Here is a 21,246-nt window from a genome sequence, read left to right as displayed (position 1 = left end):
CTTATGAGGGTAAGATAGCTCAGTGGGTAGGGTGCCTGTTCTCACAGGTTTGAGTCCTAGAGAAGTTGATGAACCCTTTCATCTTTTCAAGTATGATAAACGCCGTACTATTGGGTAATAATTACACTGTGTGTTCAAGCAACTAGACAATTCTATGTGCGATATTTGCTCTATAATGAATTTGTATCCATATGAGACTCAACATGCGTACATCTACACCTATGGTAGATTTGTACTTCCTAACCACCTTTCTATTGTCTCTTGTTTCAGTCTCGACAGACCCCAGAGGGGGAGTTCCTGCCTTTAGACCAATGTGAGCTGGATGTAGGTTTTGGAACCGGAGCTGACCAACTTTTCCTGGTTTCCCCCTTAACAATATGTCATGAAATTAACCCCAAAAGTCCATTCTTTGATCTCTCGCAACGATCTCTGAGAAGTGAGCAGTTTGAGATTGTCGTCATCTTGGAAGGAATTGTTGAAACCACAGGTAAGATGGGTGCACTCTGTGGGGAAGGCTTACTGCAATGTATGCCATGTGCATGGAAAAGTGAATGCATTTTGTATTATTTAAAGGATCAGTAAGACACTATAGCCCCAGTAAGACACCCATATTCTCTCAGTAAGACTACCCTAGTCCCTCTGTAAATTCCCCCATTCCCTCAGCAAGACTTCCCTACTCCCTCAATAAGACTCCCACATTGTGTCAGTACAACCCCCCCATTCCCTCAGTAAGACTGCTCTATTCCCTCAGTAAGACTCCTCCTTCCCTCATAAGACTCCACCCTCAGTAGGACTCTCCCTGTTCCCTGAGTAAGGCTCCCCCATTACCTCAGTAAGACTCCCCTATTCTCTCAGTAGGACTTCCCTATTCTCTCAGTAAGACTCCCCTATTCTCTCAGTAGGACTTCCCTATTCTCTCAGTAGGACTTCCCTATTCTCTCAGTAGGACCTCCCCATTCCCTCAGTAGGACTCCCCTATTCCCTCGTAAGACTTCCCTATTCCCTCAGTAGGACTCTCCCGGCCCATTCCCTCAGTAAGACTCCCCTATACCCTTGTAAGACTCCCCTATTCTCTCGGTAGGACTCCTCCATGCCCTCGTAAGACTCCCCCTGTACCCTCAGTAAGACTTCCCTGTTCTCTCAGTAGGGCCTCCCCATTCCCTTAGTAGGACTCCCCTATCCCCTCAGTAAGGCTCCTCCATTGCCTCGTAAGACTCCCCCTGTACCCTCAGTAGGACTCCCCCTTTCCCTCAGTAAGCCTCCCCATTCCCTCAGTAAGACTCCCCTATTCCTTCGTAAGACTCCCCTATTCCCTCGTAAGACTTCTCTATTCCCTCAGTAGGACTCCCCCATTCCCTCAGTAAGACTCCCCCATTCCCTCAGTAAGACTCCCCTATTCCTTCGTAAGACTCCCCCTGTACCCTCAGTAAGACTCCCCCATTCCCTCAGTAAGACTCCCCTATTCCTTCGTAAGACTCCCCTATTCCCTCAGTAAGACTCCCCTATTCCCTCAGTAAGACTTCCCTCAGTAAGACTCCCCTATTCCCTCAGTAAGACTCACCTATTCCCTCAGTAAGACTCCCTCATTCCCTCAGTAAGACTCCCCTATTCCTTCGTAAGACTCCCCCTGTACCCTCAGTAAGACTCCCCCATTCCCTCAGTAAGACTCCCCTATTCCTTCGTAAGACTCCCCTATTCCCTCAGTAAGACTCCCCTATTCCCTCAGTAAGACTCCCCTATTCCCTCAGTAAGACTCCCCTATTCCCTCGTAAGACTCACCTATTGCCTCAGTAAGACTCCCCTATTCCCTCGTAAGAGTCCCCTATTCCCTACCAGTTGTTGGACATAGACACAAGACAGCTGTGGCGACCACATATTTTCATATCTTACACCGCTCTTTCTGTTCCTTTTCCGGAAGGTATGGCAGCTCAGTAAGACTCCCCTATTCCTTCGTAAGACTCCCCTATTCCCTCGTAAGACTTCTCTATTCCCTCAGTAGGACTCCCCCATTCCCTCAGTAAGACTCCCCCATTCCCTCAGTAAGACTCCCCTATTCCTTCGTAAGACTCCCCCTGTACCCTCAGTAAGACTCCCCCATTCCCTCAGTAAGACTCCCCTATTCCTTCGTAAGACTCCCCTATTCCCTCAGTAAGACTCCCCTATTCCCTCAGTAAGACTCCCCTATTCCCTCAGTAAGACTCCCCCATTCCCTCAGTAAGACTCCCCTATTCCTTCGTAAGACTCCCCCTGTACCCTCAGTAAGACTCCCCCATTCCCTCAGTAAGACTCCCCTATTCCTTCGTAAGACTCCCCTATTCCCTCAGTAAGACTCCCCTATTCCCTCAGTAAGACTCCCCTATTCCCTCGTAAGACTCATCTATTGCCTCAGTAAGACTCCCCTATTCCCTCAGTAAGACTCCCCTATTCCCTCAGTAAGACTCCCCTATTCCCTCGACGTGCCCCTCACTGAGGAGGCCCAAGGAGGCAGAAATGAACCGAAGACCCCTTGTTTTGTTGATAGGGTCCCTGACATAGCTGTTCGCCTTCACTCCTTGTTTGTGGGCGGGGCTAAGGCCGATTTGCATAAACTCAAATACATGCCTGGAGTCACTTTTGTCAGTATACATCTATATAAATAAATGTATTGGCCAGAACATTCTATGTACAATCTTAAATCTCAGCAAATAGAAAGAAACACTCAATATGAACATTGTAGGCATGCTTTTGAAGGAACGTGCACGGTTACGCCCGTGATTGGGTGCAGATGCATGACTTACCCTCCAGAACCAGGAGTCGAAAGCGTTGCAAATTTCTAGTGTCGATACATCCTTCGGAAATGTGTATGAATTCCTCTTTTCACCTGTACATAAGCATTTCCTTCGGTTGCCTTGTACTTACTCCCATTATCACATGCTCAGATGTCATCACCTTTATTCAATGGCACTTTTTTTCGAATTGCTTTCCCTGTGAAGAAGTATCTTTGCCTTCCTGCTCACAGGTGGTGGATGTTCCCTTTCGCTTTCAACCTGGTGAACACGTACTCCTGCCCTTGGTAAGAAAACGTGTCTACCATTTCCAGGAGGAGAACGAATCAGAGGGGAGTTCCCAAACTTTCAAGAGAAACCATGCCCTGGATCGCCCTCTTTCCATTCCTTGAATAGTATTCACTCATGTGAAAAGTTATACTATTATGCATAATATTGTGAGTAGGGGGAGAGAGAATCACTTACCTGCAAACGCCGCCACCGCCGAGAGTCTTTCAGGGGGCAGAGAAATCCTTGTGGACAACGCCGACACCGCCAAGAGTCACCGGAACACCTGACTCCGCGCCGCCGCTCCGGGGGACCACAACTCCCGGCAGGCCTCGCGGCGGCGCGTTCAGAGCGACGCGGAAGGCGCCAGTGAGCGCAAAAGGACCGGATAAAGCCGGCTGCACCCCGGCAGAGCGGGGGAGAGAGAATCACTTACCTGCAAACGCCGCCACCGCCGAGAGTCTTTCAGGGGGCAGAGAAATCCTTGTGGACAACGCCGAGACCGCCAAGAGTCACCGGAACACCTGACTCCGCGCCGCCGCTCCGGGGGACCACAACTCCCGGCAGGCCTCGCGGCGGCGCGTTCAGAGCGACGCGGAAGGCGCCAGTGAGCGCAAAAGGACCGGATAAAGCCGGCTGCACCCCGGCAGAGCGGGGGAGAGAGAATCACTTACCTGCAAACGCCGCCACCGCCGAGAGTCTTTCAGGGGGCAGAGAAATCCTTGTGGACAACGCCGACACCGCCAAGAGTCACCGGAACACCTGACTCCGCGCCGCCGCTCTGGGAGACCACAACTCCCGGCAGGCCTCGCGGCGGCGCGTTCAGAGCGACGCGGAAGGCGCCAGTGAGCGCAAAAGGACCGGATAAAGCCGGCTGCACCCCGGCAGAGCGGGGGAGAGAGAATCACTTACCTGCAAACGCCGCCACCGCCGAGAGTCTTTCAGGGGGCAGAGAAATCCTTGTGGACAACGCCGACACCGCCAAGAGTCACCGGAACACCTGACTCCGCGCCGCCGCTCCGGGGGACCACAACTCCCGGCAGGCCTCGCGGCGGCGCGTTCAGAGCGACGCGGAAGGCGCCAGTGAGCGCAAAAGGACCGGATAAAGCCGGCTGCACCCCGGCAGAGCGGGGGAGAGAGAATCACTTACCTGCAAACGCCGCCACCGCCGAGAGTCTTTCAGGGGGCAGAGAAATCCTTGTGGACAACGCCGACACCGCCAAGAGTCACCGGAACACCTGACTCCGCGCCGCCGCTCCGGGGGACCACAACTCCCGGCAGGCCTCGCGGCGGCACGTTCAGAGCGACGCGGAAGGCGCCAGTGAGCGCAAAAGGACCGGATAAAGCCGGCTGCACCCCGGCAGAGCGGGGGAGAGAGAATCACTTACCTGCAAACGCCGCCACCGCCGAGAGTCTTTCAGGGGGCAGAGAAATCCTTGTGGACAATGCCGACACCGCCAAGAGTCACCGGAACACCTGACTCCACGCCGCCGCTCTGGGGGACCACAACTCCCGGCAGGCCTCGCGGCGGCGCGTTCAGAGCGACGCGGAAGGCGCCAGTGAGCGCAAAAGGACCGGATAAAGCCGGCTGCACCCCCGCGTCGCGGGACGCGAGCGGGACGCCCGGGGCTAAGCCCGGGCAAAGGGCGGGCCCTCTACGGCCCTCATCGGCAGGAGGAGGCAGGAGCAGGGCCAAGACTGCTGCCCAAATTCTCCCAAGTAAGTGCCGTAATCCCCTCATTCCTGTTACTGTTTGGATCATTATATTGACTCTACCCTAAAGGACTAACATTGTTGATATCAACATGACTAAAGCTAAAGCATCTTCTGCTCCACTAAATACAATAGACAATTATATGGTACAGAAAGTTGCCAAAATCAACCAGGATAGGAGATCATCTTTGGGTCTTAGCTACTCACCAGACTTGCTCATCGATAACACGCCTCTACCACTCTCAGTTCTTGACATTAGTAACGAGGTATTCCAAACCCCAGATAACAACCCACTGACCCAATTATTAGTTGAAATCAACGAACCGGCTCCTGAATGTACAACTGATATTGAAAGTATCACCATAGAAGAGGAAATCCCTACTCCGGTTCCTGCCCCTAGAGTAACAAAGGGCAGGGGAAAAAACATACCAAAAAGGGGTGGTCTTCGGTCAGGTAAAAAATGCCTTGAGGCCTCCGCTCAGGAAGGTGACGATACTGGGAACAATGGGGGTGGAGGGGTTCATCTAGATGAAGACCAATTCAAAAAGCTACTGAATGCCATAGATAATAAAATTAAAACCATCACAAAACCACTCCTAAGTAAAATTGACCTGCTTACAGCAGAAGTCTCCAGATTGGGATCACTTTTGCAAAAAACTATAGAAGAAACACCAAAGACTGTTCCGAAAAATTTGGCTATGTCAAACCCGAAAAATACCAAAGCCGTAGTTGGGCTAGATATTACAACAAATACTTCCCAAAACATTATATCCAGGCCTGTCCAAGGGGGAGAGGGTTTGGGAATTCTAAACCCAGTTACTACGGTTGAGGATTCTGTAAGGCCTGTCCCTAGAAGTACATATGAGACAGAGAGCACAGACAAAGGGCCTGTAGAACTAATAGTGGAAGCTTCCCCTCTAATATTGGTTTTAGCAAATGTTCCTCAATTAGAATCAGGACAAGAGGAGAATATCCCTTCTTTGATAAATAAATCACTCCACTGGTTATCAAAGAATATGGCTTTCAAACCAGGAGGCAGGGACCAGTTGGCACAGGAAGTAGTAAAAGCTAGAAGGGTCGAATGGATCGGGGGTGGCATTAAAAAGTTTAGGGGGGATTGCGTGGTGTTGCACCTCTCAGATCCTGAAGTCCTACCAAACATACTAGCTAATATATACCCCCCCCAGCGTAGATCTACTGAAATAGTGCCATTAACGTTGGATTTCTTTTACACAAAAAAGGGAAATAATATAAATCCAACATTGTTAAAAACTAAATGGAATCCTGTAATAAGAAAAGCCAAATACCCTGTAAATAAAAATAATTGGGGAATTGCGATAGAAAACAGGTTCTCTGCCATATCAGGACTAAGCCAATGTGACTGACTGGAAAATTCGATGAACTTGGGGCAATCGAAGATTCCAGAGGTCATACATGGGAATTTTAGTATTCTCATGACAGAAGAAACAGATTGTAGTGAGATTAAGAGATCTGAACCTGGAGACTACACTTTGAAACCAGTAGAGAATTGCCTACTAGCTGCTCAGTCTGGTATAAATTTAGTTGAAATGAGGACTCCACCTGACGCGCCTTCCCCTAACCTGACTATTCCCTTAAATAAGAGGAATATGGAAAGGGAAAGTTGCATCAAGATCATCTCATGGAATATTGCGGGTATCCAACACAAAATAGAGAGCCCAGAGTGGTGTGACTTTATAGATTCTTATGACATTGTGCTGTTACAAGAGACATGGTCAGTGTCACCAGTTTTTCGCTTGGGCTTTTTAAATTTCTATGTGCCCGCGAAGAAGAATACAAAGGGACGCCCTTCAGGGGGTCTAACCATTTGGATACGGCAAGCCCTGCAATGCACCATCATGCAGAACCATATCTCTAACAGCGACCTACTTTCTATACTGCTGACTTGCAACAATGGTTGCAAGTTGGCAATATATAATATCTACGCAAGGGGAACCCAAGGGGGCATATCCTCAGATATAGTGGGTGCTTTAGATGTTGATCTAGAGATGTTATCTACTCAGTACATTATCCTGGTGGGTGGAGACCTAAATACAACATTTGAACCCTTAGGCTGTGAGGATAATGATCTGACATATGAAGAAGACACCAAATGGGGAATTCCTCAGTTAGACATTCCGGTGGTTAAAAATGGACAGAAGTAGCCATACAGGTTAAAAGCTTATGCCTATCCAGAGGATTGAGGGCAGCTAATGGTCGCACTCCTTCTGATATACAGGGTAGGCATACCTTTGATAACCTGAGATCAAGTAGCAGGATTGATTATATTCTGATAGATGTCAGAGGCTGGAGTAAAGTGATCGACATGCAGGTCATATCTAGGTTGGAGAGTGATCACAATCCTTTGTCTTTACTATTCGATCTAGAACAAAAAATAATGATAGAAAATCCAGATAGGATCCTTACGACTTCTGATGTTGTTACATCAAATAACCTTCGTCATGTTAGATGGGCAACTTTAGTAGCCAACACAGAGGATAGGCAGACTCTTGAGGGGCTAGTCACGGATGAAGTCAACAGATTACAGGTTTTAATGAATGATGAAAATTTTAAAGAGATAATTGAAGAGTCACAGCCAAAGTTCTTTGCTAGTATTCAGAAGTTATTTTTTAAAACAAGCAAGAAGAGGAAGGGTATTGGACCGCCCCTAAAAAAGGGTTGGTACGACCAATCATGTAGAATAGCAAGACATAATCTCAGTATTGCATTAAGATCTAAAACGGGAGTTTTAAACGCCAGGGACGAATACAGAAAATCCCAGATTAAGGCAAAAAAGCAATGGGATGAAAATCTTTGGTTAGATTTAAAGAAGGCATGTGTTGATAAACACCAGAAAGAGTTTTGGGCTATACTAAAGTGGGGCTCAGGGGGTGTAGCTGAATGCCCGAAAAATCATGTTCCCAAGGAGTCCTGGGTGGACTTTTTCAAACCCCAATATGCTGACAATTCAGGACTACAGGCCGTCCCCCTTCAAGAAAGGGTATTCTTTTCTCACGAATTGTTCTCATTAAAAGACGTACACGAGGCAATGGATGGAGTGACCAGAGGCAGGGCACCAGGAATTGACGGCATTCCTGCAGATGTTTTTCTATTGGACAGAGATAGCTGGTGTAAATACTTTGTATGGCTTGGAAATGCTATCGCCCAGGGGGCAAAGATACCAGCAACATGGAAAGGAGCGGAAATAATACCTGTTTACAAAAAAGGGGATAAGGCTCTAGCAAGCAACTACAGGCCTATCAGCCTAATTGATTGTGCCCAAAAATTGATGGGGAGGCTGGTTCAAAACAAGATACAAGCCTGGATAGTTGATAAGAACATTTTATCGCCTTATCAAGCGGGTTTCCGCCCTTTAACCAGCTCTGTCGATCAGGTGTTTCATTTCTTAACTATATATTGGAAAAATGTTACCCTGCTAAATGGTCCCATGTTCGCAGTCTTCGTTGACCTAAAGTCCGCGTTTGATTTAGTTCCTCGGCAAAAACTCTGGGATGTCTTAAGGGATTTAGGAATAAGTCCGGAATTATTAACTTTGCTTGTAAGGCTCCACGAGGATAACTATGCCCGGATTAGGTGGGGAGCCCAGGGAGAGGTCACGGAAAACTTCCCTGTTGAGAGAGGCGTGAGACAGGGTTGTGTCTTGGCCCCAACGTTATTCTCCCTCTATATCAATGGCATTGTGGACTTCCTGAAGCAAGTCCCCACGGATGCGCCTTTACTAGATGGGAAGCGAGTTCCAGTATTAATGTTTGCAGATGATACTTTGCTGGTCTCGCGGACCCCTAGTGGTCTACAAAAGACAATAAACGCTTTTGGCGACTTCTGCCGGATCCGGGGCCTAGAAATAAATACAACAAAGACAAAATTCATGAATCTAAATCCATCTAAGAAATTCAAGGGGAAAATGGTTTACAACGGGGCTTTCTTGGAAGAAGTGGATGCTTTCACCTATCTAGGCATCTCCTTGAATGCCAGTATGAATTGGAGGTCACACATGGACTTTGTATTGTTAAAATTCAATCAGTTGGCAGGGGCAATAGCCAAAAAGCATAAATCTTCATTTACAAAACCAATACAGCCAACAATGGAGATCTATGGCATGAAAGTCCTGGGTGCATGCCTTTATGGATCCGAACTTTGGGGTTACTCCAACTTGAATGCTTTAACAGTGGCAGAAAATAAATTCCTGCGGGGCCTAATTGGTGTTCCACAGAGCACCCCCTCAACTCCTCTCCATTACGATCTGGGAAGGAAAAGGATTGAGGATATGATCAGACTGCGTCCCCTCCTATACTGGAGGCGTATAAAATCCACTCCGGAGTTGAGTCATTACGCAGCTGCCCTACAGGATGTTGATAACTCTGACATTTTCCATAAAGTAGTTTGGCTAAAAGAAGTGAGGAAATTACTTCAAAAATTGCACCTTGAACACTTGTGGTCCGTAACAGACCCAGATGACTTTCCTTCAAAGACTACATTAAAAAAGTTATACTGGGACATGATAAACAATGCTGCACTGACCTCTAGTCAATCTCCTGCCTTGACATCCAAATTCCTAGAGATAAAAACCTCCCCAAGGTTTGAACAGTATTGGGTTTTGATCTCCAAGCCTCTAGATAGGAAATTGTTTTTCCAGTTTAGAGTTGGCACCTTGCCCCTAAATGTTTTTACTGTTAAATGGTCCACAGATAATGTAAATACATGCTCCCACTGTAAATCTCATGTAGAGGATATTTTGCACTTCTTATTCGTATGTCCTCTATATATTGCCCCAAGGAATAGATGGTTGAAACCGGCATGTAGAAACCTGGGCACAAGGAGATGTACTGAGGCTTTTAGGATCCTGAAATCAAGCTGTGCCCCTAACCTCGTAATTGCTGTGGCTAAATTCCTGGGATGGGCCTGGATAATACGCACGCGCACTTTAAAACTCGTACGAACTACTTGAGCTTCCTTTGGGCTGTGATGATATTTCTTTTATAAAAAGATGTGTGTAAAATTTTTAAAATTCTTATTCGCCAACAAAGTACAAATGTATCGTATTTAATACGTTTTTATTATTAGATTAGTATTTATTCTGTTTAGCCTAGGGATGCAAGCTTTTATGACAATGTTGTCGAATAAAGCATTTAAACTTGAAACTTGAGTAAATGTTGTTACAAGTGCAAGGTCAGCCCTATGTCTCTTCTCTTGGCTGGAAGAGGGCCCCTTGGAAGCCATAAAGTCTGAATTAAAGCGGATTCTAGCTCCCTCTGTAAATGCTGGACACCAGCTCTGCTGAATTACTGTGGTAGGGTCAGGCCTGTGTTTGCTCAGCACCTGGACAGCAGCCCAGCTCTGACTGTGGGCTGGACCACACATATAAATTAGAGAATCAATATCTCAATAATTTATTATTTTAAAGGAGTGATTTCCGCAGCAAAAAGTCCTGAGCTACACAAATGCAATAAGTGAATGTCTTAATCAGATTAATTGCCACCCCACCATAGGGCTCAGTTTTTTTCTCATACCTGATTTTACATTTCACTATATTTTTTCAAACGAGGATCCAAAAATTGTGCCAATCATGCTTTTCCTTCCATTACATGATGCTTCTCCTCTTACGGGCTTATTCTCCTTGCTCAGTCCTTTTAGGGCTCTTAAATAGATTATTTTGTACCTGGGCGATAAATTCGTGAAATTGTCACCTTTTTGCCAATATTTCATTACACCAGAGAGCATGTAAATCATTATATGTACGTCGCAGTTCTGGTAATTTGATTTGCTCTAAGAGCTTCTGAGATCGATCTTGTTTCATTTATTCCTCTTGCTGCAAATCCTTGAGATAAAAATAAAACTGGCTCTGGAAGAAATTTCAAACACAATTAACTCTTAAGCTCACAACGTTCCCATCATAGCAGCATTCAGTGTAATTTGAAATGGAAAATCACATTTACATATCACATGCACTCTTAAATTTTAAATTGTCTGCATTGTACACAAATCATAGTCAGGGAGTGGACGGGACTTTTAAGGATATCTCGCAACCATGGGCCAAATTGCAATTTACATTTGTTAATTAACCATCTACTAGGGATACAGGGGCAGATGTATCAAGATTCGATTTTGCGATTTCTAAATAGCGATTTTTAAGGAATTGCTATTTAGAAATCGCAAAATGGAAGGTAAATACAAAATCGCTATTTTTTAGCGATTTCTAATTTTTCCTTATTTGCGAATTCGCATTTTGCGAATTCGCAATTAAGGAATAATTCCCATGCATTCCTATGGGCCAAGAGGCCCATAGGAATGATTGTGAAATAATTCTCAAATTGCGAATTCGCATTTTGCTAATCGCAATTTGAGAATTATTTCAAGGGTGCAGGGGTGTCTCAAAGACACCCTGCTGCACCCCTGAAATTTACAAGTGTGTGCATGTGGTGCACATACATGCCCTATGGACATGTATGTGCGTCACATGCCACCCTCACAAATGCCAAATAGGGCATTTGTAAAAGAAATCGCAAATTACCACCAACTACAAGTTGGTAGTAATTTGCGATTTCTGAACCCAAATTCGCAATCTCAAAAGGTTACATACATCTCATTTAAGGAAACGCAAAATTTGCGATTCCTTAAATGCTTAAGCAAAATAAGGAATCGCAAATTTTTGTGATTCCTTATTTTGCGATTTTTTGTTACATATCAAAAAATGCTAAAATGCCTTTTGCGAGTCGCAAAGGCCGAAATTCTGCGAATTTCGGCCTTTGCGAGTCGCAAAATGCTTGATACATCTGCCCCACACTCTTTCTGCAAAATTCGCATGGAGGGATGAGCGCTTGGATTCCAAGACGCTTAACTCTGGAATACCTCTACCCAATACTAGGCTCCCAGAGCACTCAAATACATTTCAGAAAAATCTTGACAACCTGGCCTTTTTCCTAGTAGCTGTATATAACACTCTGTAACCACATGCACTCATCAGCGCCCAAAAACTCAGGTTTTTAAGAAATAATAAAAATAAATAATGTTGTGTTATGTCATGTTGTGTCATGTCATGGTAGTATACTTTTACAGATAGAACCTGTCACTGCTCATTGTGGCCTCTTGGCGCTAAAGGACTGAGCTGCTTGATTGGAAGGCAGAAAGGACAGATAACTCAACTAGAGTTTGTGAAGAGGCACACTTCTTAAAAATGTACAAAATAGAAAATGATCTCATATGTCTTTAGATGAGCAACTTGGAGTTGGGTGGCTTGCACCGAACAGGCCAGCCTTCCATAGTAAGCTTCAAGAACTTAGGGATACCTAGAAAGTACAAAATAGCTAAAGGAAAGTTATAGGGAGGTTTCAAAATAATGTCACTCATTCACGAGGAAGGCCTGTGTTATGGAGCACTTGGTGGACTAGACGCAAGGACTGAAATTTCATTCTCTCTGCTAGTGGCAAACAGGGTTGGACTCGGACAGTAAATAGGCCAAGACACCCAAAAAAAGTGGCCCTCATTAGTGAACAAGAGAGCAAAAAATCCAGGCAGTTTTGAACTTGTAAAGACATGCTATAGACATGCTGTATTTTGCAAGCGATCGGAGACTGCATGCTTTGTACTTGCAGCAGGAAATGTTTGTGGTAACAGGCAGGGTCGAATTGGGACACAAATTAAGGCCGGGCACCAAAATAAAAGTGGCCCACATTAGTGAATTTGATTGCCAAAAGAGTGGTCCATGTTTGCAAATTGGGGCAGTTATGAACACGCTGTAGAAGTCTTTTGCAAGATGTGAAAAACTGCATTATTTGAGTTTGCTGCAGGCAATGTTTGTCTTAACATCAGAAAAAACAGCGGTAAAAACTGGCCCACCAGAACGTAAGATAGGCCCACAAACATCCAAAAAACAGGCTCACACACTGACCTCTTAGACTATCCCCTCGGACACTGCCTGCAAGCCCACAAACAGCCTAAGACCCAGTCCACACACTGGCCTGTCAAGCCAGCCCTTCTTGCCCTGCCAAATTCCTCTCTAGGCCAGTCCTACCCTGGTGGCCACTAGTGTAGAGCCTCAATGTGATTGGTTTATTTTTCTTCAGGTGGCAGTGAGTTCTGAATACTGCGTTTTCTAAGTGGCTTATTTTTGTAGTAGCCAGACTAAAATTTCCAGGTAGGCACTGTTACCAAAGCCTTATCTTGAAAGAACCAGAGACATAATTGTATAGTCCATGCGTTAGCAAGAATCTTAATCATAAGAATCAATCAACATTTGATAAAGCGCACAGCTGCTTCAAACAGAACCACCCCAGCGCTCGAAGCGGACAACGAAAAACCACCGTGATATCTTAAAAAACTAGACAGTATCAAACAGCCGGGCATTGAGTTTCCTTTTGAAAGTGGCCAGTGACTTAGAGCCTCGCAAATTGGATGGCGAGCTGTTCCACCATTTAGATGTTACGCTGTTGACACTCAGCTGGTGGTAGGCCTTTCCCAGTCGGCGTACCATCCCGACCGGCTGCACACGTGTCTTGAAAAGATCTACACGTGGATGTGCAGCTCAGCCCTAAAGTTAAATGGCTCCAAAACGGAACTGATGCTGCTGGGGAACTCCTCTCCATCTTTGTCCCCCAGCAGCTGGCCAGACTGTCTGGGACCGATGCCTCCCCCCAAGCAGGAGATCAAGAGCTTGGGGGTATGGCTGGAGCAGGACCTATCGTTTAAAACCCACGCCAAAAAGACTGCTGGCGTGTGCTTTGGCCTGCTCCGTTCAGCCCAGAAGATTCTGCCCTTGCTCCCAGTGGCCACTCGAAGGCTTCTCATCCAGGGACTTATCATCTCGCGGCTGGATTTCAGCAATGCGCTATTCCTGGGCGCACCCGAATCTACCCTGAACAGACTGCAGCAAGTGCAGAACGCGGCTGCCAGGCTTTTGACGGGTCTCCCTAGGCGTCAATCTGCCCGCCCGGCGTTGAGGGCACTGCACTGGCTCCCTGTGAGGGACAGGGTGAAATTCAAGTCACTCTGCATCGCCTACAAAGTTCTGCACGGGGTAGGTCCACCTATTCTGGAGGAGATGGTCCAGCCCTACAAGGCCTCTCGCTCTCTTCGCTCTGACCACCAACATCTCCTTCAGGTTGGCAGGGTGAAAAAGGCAAGAACTGGTGGCAGAAGGTTTTCAATAAATGTGGCCTCCTTGTGGAACTCATTGCCCCTACAACTGCGCTCGGAAGCCAGCCTTCTCAGGTTCCGTAAACTTTTAAAAACCTTTTTGTTCTCCGCTTAATCCCTGCATTCTTTTAGTAGTGTTATGTTCTGATAAGCGCTGGGATGCCTATTGGTAACCAGGCGCTATACAAAACTCAGAATAATAATAATAATAATAGATGTAAGAACAGTAAAGGAACTTCCTCCACGGTGTGTCTTCAAGTATTTTGGAATCCGTAGCAAGCGGCTGTTGTTGGACCTAAGTACCCTCTCTTGAGTGTACACAAGTTAATCTATTTGTCAAGTAGAGAGGGGCATCTCTGTGGAAAGCTATGATCGTCGGTATCAAACCTTTAAATTTAATGCGCTGTGCCACCGAGGCCAGTGCAGATGTCTCAGATAGGGAGAGATATGTTGACGATGAGGGACATTCCTGATAAATCTGGCACCTGCGTTCTGGATTATCTGTAATCTACTTATCAGATTTGCAGGAAAGCCATGGAAAAGACTGTTTGAGAAGTCCAGACGAGAGGTTACCAACAAATGGACTACCGTTTTTCAAGTCTCCTCAGGGACCAAATGAAGGAACTACCTTAAGATTTTCATTTTCCTAAAACATAAAAATGAGATTTGTTTGATTTGTGTAGCAAAGGAGTGTGTAGAATTAATATGATGCTGAGGTTTCTAGCAGAAGGAGTCAGTGTTGGGGAGGATTGAGTTCAGCAGGCCACCAGAAGTTGGAAAGTGACTGAAAACCAAAACTTCAGTTTTATCGGAATTTATTTTTAGGCAATTTGCTCCCATCCAGGTTATGACGCCTCTGAGGCCCTCTTTAAAGTTAGTAAAGGCAGCCTCAAGATTGTCTTGGATGGGAAAAGAGCAGTTGAGTGTCGTCGGCATACAACACTACCGTTACACTCCAGGTTTCTATCAACTCCACCAAGGTGGAATGGTAGACATTGAACAAGAGCGGCCTCAGGGTTAATGCCTGTGTCACTCAACACAGCAGTGGTTTGGGTGATGAAGAAAAAGGAAAGATTTGACCCTTGAAAGAGCCTAGCCCTAAATACCTTGGAGACTGAGCTTGTTTAACAAGAAGGGATAAGACACCATGTTGAAAGCTGCTTACAGATCAAGAAGCGGTACAAAAGGGGGTGGTAATGGACGGAGCATTTGAACCAATCAAACACTCATACCCAGTCAAAATATTTGGGTTTAAGCCATAACCGTTCTTGAGCCCACTCTGCCACCCCAGTTCAGACATGGCTATATGCAAATCAGTCTGACCCTGTGCCTTATGGGAACACTACAGCCTGAACTGCCAAGCCATGCCTTCCCTGGACCGGAAACAAGCTTCCGAGGACCGGTTTCTGGCATTCCAGCCGTCTTCAGCCCGGCTTGCTTGAATCCAGTGGCAAAGTGAGCAAGGTACTCACGTCTGAGCATACCCTGCCACACTTATGGCGGCCAAAAGCGGTACAAAAGGGGGTGGTAATGGACAGAGCATCTGAACCAATCAAACACTCGCACCCAGTCAAAAGATCTGGGTGTAATCCATCACCGTTCTTTAGCCTACTCTGCCACCCCAGTTCAGACATGGCTATATGCAAATCAGTCTGACCCTGTGCCTCATGGGAACAGTACAGCCCAAACTGCCAAGCCATGCCTTCCCTGGACCGGAAACAAGCTTCCGAGGACCGGTTTCTGGCATTCCAGCCGTCTTCAGCCCGGCTTGCATGAATCCAGTGGCAAAGTGAGCAAGGGACTCACGTCTGAGCATACCCTGCCACACTTATGGCGGCCAAAAGCGGTACAAAAGGGGGTGGTAATGGACGGAGCATCTGAACCAATCAAAGACTCACACCCAGTCAAAAGATCTGGGTTTAAACCATCACCGTTCTTTAGCCCACTCTGCCACCCCAGTTCAGACATGGCTATATGCAAATCAGTCTGACCTTGTGCCTCATGGGAACAGTACAGCCCGAACTGCCAAGCCATGCCTTCCCTGGACCGGAAACAAGCTTCTGAGGGCCGGTTTCTGGCATTCCAGCCGTCTTTAGCCCGGCTTGCTTGAATCCAGTGGCAAAGTGAGCAAGGGACTCACGTCTGAGCATACCCTGCCATACTTATGGCGGCAAAAAGCGGTACAAAAGGGGGTGGTAATGGACGGAGCATCTGAACCAATCAAACATTCACACCAAGTCAAAATATCTGGGCTTAATCCATCACCGTTCTTTAGCCCACTCTGCCACCCCAGTTCAGACATGGCTATATGCAAATCAGTCTGACCCTGTGCCTCATGGGAACAGTACAGCCCGAACTGCCAAGCCATGCCTTCCCTGGACCGGAAGCAAGCTTCCGAGGACCAGTTTCTGGCATTCCAGCCGTCTTCAGCCCGGCTTGCTTGAATCCAGTGGCAAAGTGAGCAAGGGACTCACGTCTGAGCATACCCTGCCACACTTATGGCGGCCAAAAGCGGTACAAAAGGGGGTGGTAATGGGCGGAGCATCTGAACCAATCAAACAGGCAGTTCGGGCTGGACTGTTCCTATGAGGCACAGGGTCAGACTGATTTGCATATGGCCATGTCTGAACTGGGGTGGTGTGGAGTGCAAAACAACAATGGATTTGGGCCCAGATCCCTGTACTGGGGTGAATGTATGACATTGTTCTGCATTCTGTCCATCAACTGTGGTTTTTGCATTTGTCACCCCGAGTGGGATGGGTATGCTCAAACGTGAGTCCCATGCTCTCCACACCACTGGATTCAAGCAAGCCGGGCTGAAGACGGCTGGAATGCCCGAAACCGGTCCTCGGAAGTTTGTTTCCGGTCCAGGGAAGTCATGGCTTGGCAGTGCGGGCTGGACTGTTCCCATGAGGCACAGGGTCAGACTGATTTGCATATGGCCATGTCTGAACTGGGGTGGTATGGAGTGCAAAAAAACGATGGATTTGGGCCCAGATCTCTGTACTGGGGTGAATGTATGACATTGTTCTGCATTCTGTCCATCAACTGTGGTTTTTGCATTTGTCACCCCGAGTGGGATGGGTATGCTCAGACGTGAGTCCCATGCTCTCCACACCACTGGATTCAAGCAAGCCGGGCTGAAGACGACTGGAATGCCAGAAACCGGTCCTCTGAAGTTTACTTCCGGTCCAGGGAAGGCATGGCTTGGCAGTTCGGGCTGGACTGTTCCCATGAGCCACAGGGTCAGACTGATTTGCATACGGCCATGTCTGAACTGGGGTGGTGTGGAGTGCAAAACAACGATGGATTTGGGCCCAGATCTCTGTACTGGGGTGAATGTATGACATTGTTCTGCATTCTGTCCATCAACTGTGGTTTTTGCATTTGTCACCCCGAGTGGGATGGGTATGCTCAGACGTGAGTCCCATGCTCTCCACACCACTGGATTCAAGCAAGCCGGGCTGAAGACGACTGGAATGCCAGAAACCGGTCCTCTGAAGTTTACTTCCGGTCCAGGGAAGGCATGGCTTGGCAGTTCGGGCTGGACTGTTCCCATGAGGCACAGGGTCAGACTGATTTGCATATGGCCATGTCTGAACTGGGGTGTTGTGGAGTGCAAAAAAACGATGGATTTGGGCCCAGATCTCTGTACTGGGGTGAATGTATGACATTGTTCTGCATTCTGTCCATCAACTGTGGTTTTTGCATTTGTCACCCCGAGTGGGATGGGTATGCTCAGACGTGAGTCCCATGCTCTCCACACCACTGGATTCAAGCAAGCCGGGCTGAAGACGACTGGAATGCCAGAAACCGGTCCTCTGAAGTTTACTTCCGGTCCAGGGAAGGCATGGCTTGGCAGTTCGGGCTGGACTGTTCCCATGAGCCACAGGGTCAGACTGATTTGCATACGGCCATGTCTGAACTGGGGTGGTGTGGAGTGCAAAACAACGATGGATTTGGGCCCAGATCTCTGTACTGGGGTGAATGTATGACATTGTTCTGCATTCTGTCCATCAACTGTGGTTTTTGCATTTGTCACCCCGAGTGGGATGGGTATGCTCAGACGTGAGTCCCATGCTCTCCACATCACTGGATTCAAGCAAGCCGGGCTGAAGACGGCTGGAATGCCAGAAACCGGTCCTGAGAAGTTTGTTTCTGGTCCAGAGAAGGCATGGCTTGGCAGTTCGGGCTGGACTGTTCCTGTGAGGCACAGGGTCAGACTGATTTGCATATGGCCATGTCTGAACTGGGGTGGTGTGGAGTGCAAAAAAACAATGGATTTGGGCCCAGATTTCTGTACTGGGGTGAATGTATGACATTGTTCTGCATTCTGTCCATCAACTGTGGTTTTTGCATTTGTACAGATCAAGAATCAGCACCATGACACGTATGCTCTTATTAAGATTCTCTCTGACAAACTTGTCACCTCCAGGAGAGCTATCTGTGTGTTATCTTTTGCAAGGAAGCCTGTATGAGGGTCGTGAAGAATGTAATTGACTTCCACAAAACTGGAAAGTTGTTGGTTAACCAATTTCTCCAGAATTTTTGCAGAGGCTGGGAGAAGAGGTTTGGCCCTGTAGTTATTCAAGACACCACAGTCTGCATATTGCTTTTAATGGAGCATTTTTGGAAGAATGAATTTTAGAAAGTTTTAACATAGTGGAAGTGAGTATGGACATGCTTATAAATCTGATGCAACATGGATAATTGAGTACCACGAGGAAGCTGAGACTGTGAGCAGCTGCCACTGATTTGGACCAACGCCTAACTGAAGAGGCCAGATTGCATACAGGAAGATCACTTCCCACGTCCTTGCCCACTTTGTCCTTCGGGTACTGTGAGCATGGGTTCTAGGCTATGCCATGTTCGAGAGTGCAGTTTGTAAAGTGCAGGGTGAATAGGAAGTGGTGTGGTGCAGAGGCCAGGGTGCCTTACTCTGGACCACTGGGTTCACGGTTCGATCCCGGGTGCCAGGTTAGCTCAGCGCCATGTGACTCTGGGCAATATCTTGCTTATTCTTCCTGACGGCCCCCAGCGCCGGCACACCTCTCCGGAGGTAGCTGTGTGCTTTACAAATGCTGGTATTTCATTTCAGTTATTTCATAAGAGTCAGAATCTCAGTCTTCTTGTCTAAAGAATAAGACCCACAGTTTCCCGCCACCACCCTGAACTCTTGAAGTAGACACGTGAAGAACGAGAGTCAGAGGAGAAACAGAAACCAGATGGAAAGACTGACTCATCAAGAGAAAAACCTGGAAACCAGTAAAGCTGTCCAGACAGCCAGGATAATCTCAGAATTTAAATAGAAGGCTGTAGAATATAAATTTCGATGGGATTCAAAGCACCAACTCGAAGGGACCCAGAGTGAACAATGGATAACAAAAAGCCTAATGCGAAGTTGCATTACAGTGAATATTAGGGCTGGGGCTCTGTCATGTTTCCTGAGGAGATGACCTGGAAAGAAAAATAAACTAGCCACAGGAAGTAATACTCCATTGTGTTGCATAGATGAGTGACGTAAAAGGAAAGGAAAGTTAGTGGAGCTATTTCACATCAGACTCAGCACTGGATAGACAGAAGGGTCACCCATCCAAAAAAGGAGGCTGGTGAGATATATAGTGGAAGCAATAAAAGTAGAGTGCTGAATTACTTTTTCAATGAAACATAGTGTAGGCATAATGTCAGAAATAGGCAGAAAATGCAGGATCACCCCAGAAGGAGGATATTGAACTTGTATGCAACTTCCTGCTGCTGACTGAAGGAGTCACGCAGCTCTAAGTGGCAGAGGGCCTGACTACGATCGTGACCAATATCCCATCCGCCATATTACAATTCCATTATATCCTATGGAACTTGTAATATGACGGTCAGGATTTCAGTCACGTTTGTGATGGAGTATCCCATCCACCGGGATCGTCATCAGGACCGGAATTCTTTCCACACCTTCAAATCAGGAGTGCAGTGCTCGTAAAGCCACCAAGGTACCACTGCTGCCCAAAACATGGCAGAAGCTTCCTCTCAGAGGAGGACAATCTTTTACTAAGGTAAGTTATAGGCATCTCCTATGATCAGTTAATAATCAATGTTATTGGAAAACCTTGCAAATTCACTGTCAAGGACTCAGTTGATTTACATTTTTGTATCATTAGCTCATTAGCTAAAGGAGACACAACCTTCCTTCGCGATGTACACTCATCTAGATGCTGACAGTGGTACTTCAGCCTTCAATCTGCAATACATATCCATGTTGCATCTCTATTATTTCAGAGTTTAATTGTGGTAGTCATTATCTCTGTATAATCTCTGCAAGAAAGGAAAGTGGCAATTAAACTATGTGCATGAAAGAAGAGCTGCACAAAACTTTCTACTCTAGATAAGCTCTGTGAGTGCATCTATTTGTTTTAGGTTTTGTGTGGGAGTTTTATAAATTGTTAGACATCAACGTATGGTTACTAGAGAGAGAGAGAGGTTAAGTTATTGGAGGTATAAGAGGCATGGAAAGGTTCCAGGGTAGATTTCAGCTAGATATAAAGTTTACAGTTACTATTCAACTTGCTTCTATTTCCACCAATGTTGCCATAGAACGTAACTCAACGCCAGCATACAGAGTTCAGTCTTTGTGAGGTTTCTGAACCAGAGTGGCTAGGCCATGCCGCCAGACAAGTACAAGGCATTCCTCCACAGTTCAAGGAATTCCGGGCTGTGTGGACTTTGACAGTCAGTTGTCTGCCTCCATGTTTCTGTCTGATGAAGGTTCACTAGTGAAAGAGTGAAGGTTGGTCAAAGGTAGGTTCTTGGCAAAGATGTAGCAGGGAGCCACATAATACATTATACAAGAGGCCTATTGTTACAGGATGTAGCAGGGAGCCACATAATACATTATACAAGAGGCCTATTGTTACAGAAAAGCTTGTGAATGATGTCCCCCAGCCATTGGATGATTTTAGAGCCGGTTTAACGTGTTTTCATTTCCAGATTTAGGCATCATTTGCTGGATGAAGCGGTTTGAATGAGTGGGTGGGGTCGCATTGGCCAACGGACGTGCGCAGCTCTACAGAGGTAGTGCTCGCGACGGCCATTGGCTCACTGGAGCACTTACGGGGTTAATTAAAGTCAACCTACCATAGGCCTCAGGCCCTCATCATCTGCCCCCAGTGATGTGCTGGGGCCAGAGAAAATGTCTTAGCAATGATAGAAGATTTACCAAATTTCAACAATTTTGAATTTGGGGTGCACGCGACAGCTAGGTATCAGATAAGATCCACAGATTTCTTGCTTTCACTGATGTGGCTGTGGGTTGCATTGCCTTTTGGGACATTGAAAAGAT

General features: G+C 46.7%; 1 protein-coding gene across 1 annotated transcript in view; it reads left to right on the top strand.

The window, feature by feature from the left end:
- LOC147717089 (G protein-activated inward rectifier potassium channel 1-like) overlaps window positions 1-21,246 on the top strand; it is a 250,212-nt gene that overhangs the window by 201,165 nt on the left and 27,801 nt on the right. Inside the window, exon 2 of the mRNA XM_086924002.1 lies at window positions 271-487. Coding sequence (XP_086780128.1) covers window positions 271-487 — 217 coding nt within the window. The remainder of the gene's footprint in view (window positions 1-270; window positions 488-21,246) is intronic.

Source organism: Lissotriton vulgaris, chromosome 5 (assembly GCF_964263255.1).
Source record: "Lissotriton vulgaris chromosome 5, aLisVul1.2, whole genome shotgun sequence".
In the NCBI taxonomy this organism is placed as follows: Eukaryota; Metazoa; Chordata; class Amphibia; order Caudata; family Salamandridae; genus Lissotriton; species Lissotriton vulgaris.
This window is presented reverse-complemented; position numbering and strand designations above follow the sequence as displayed.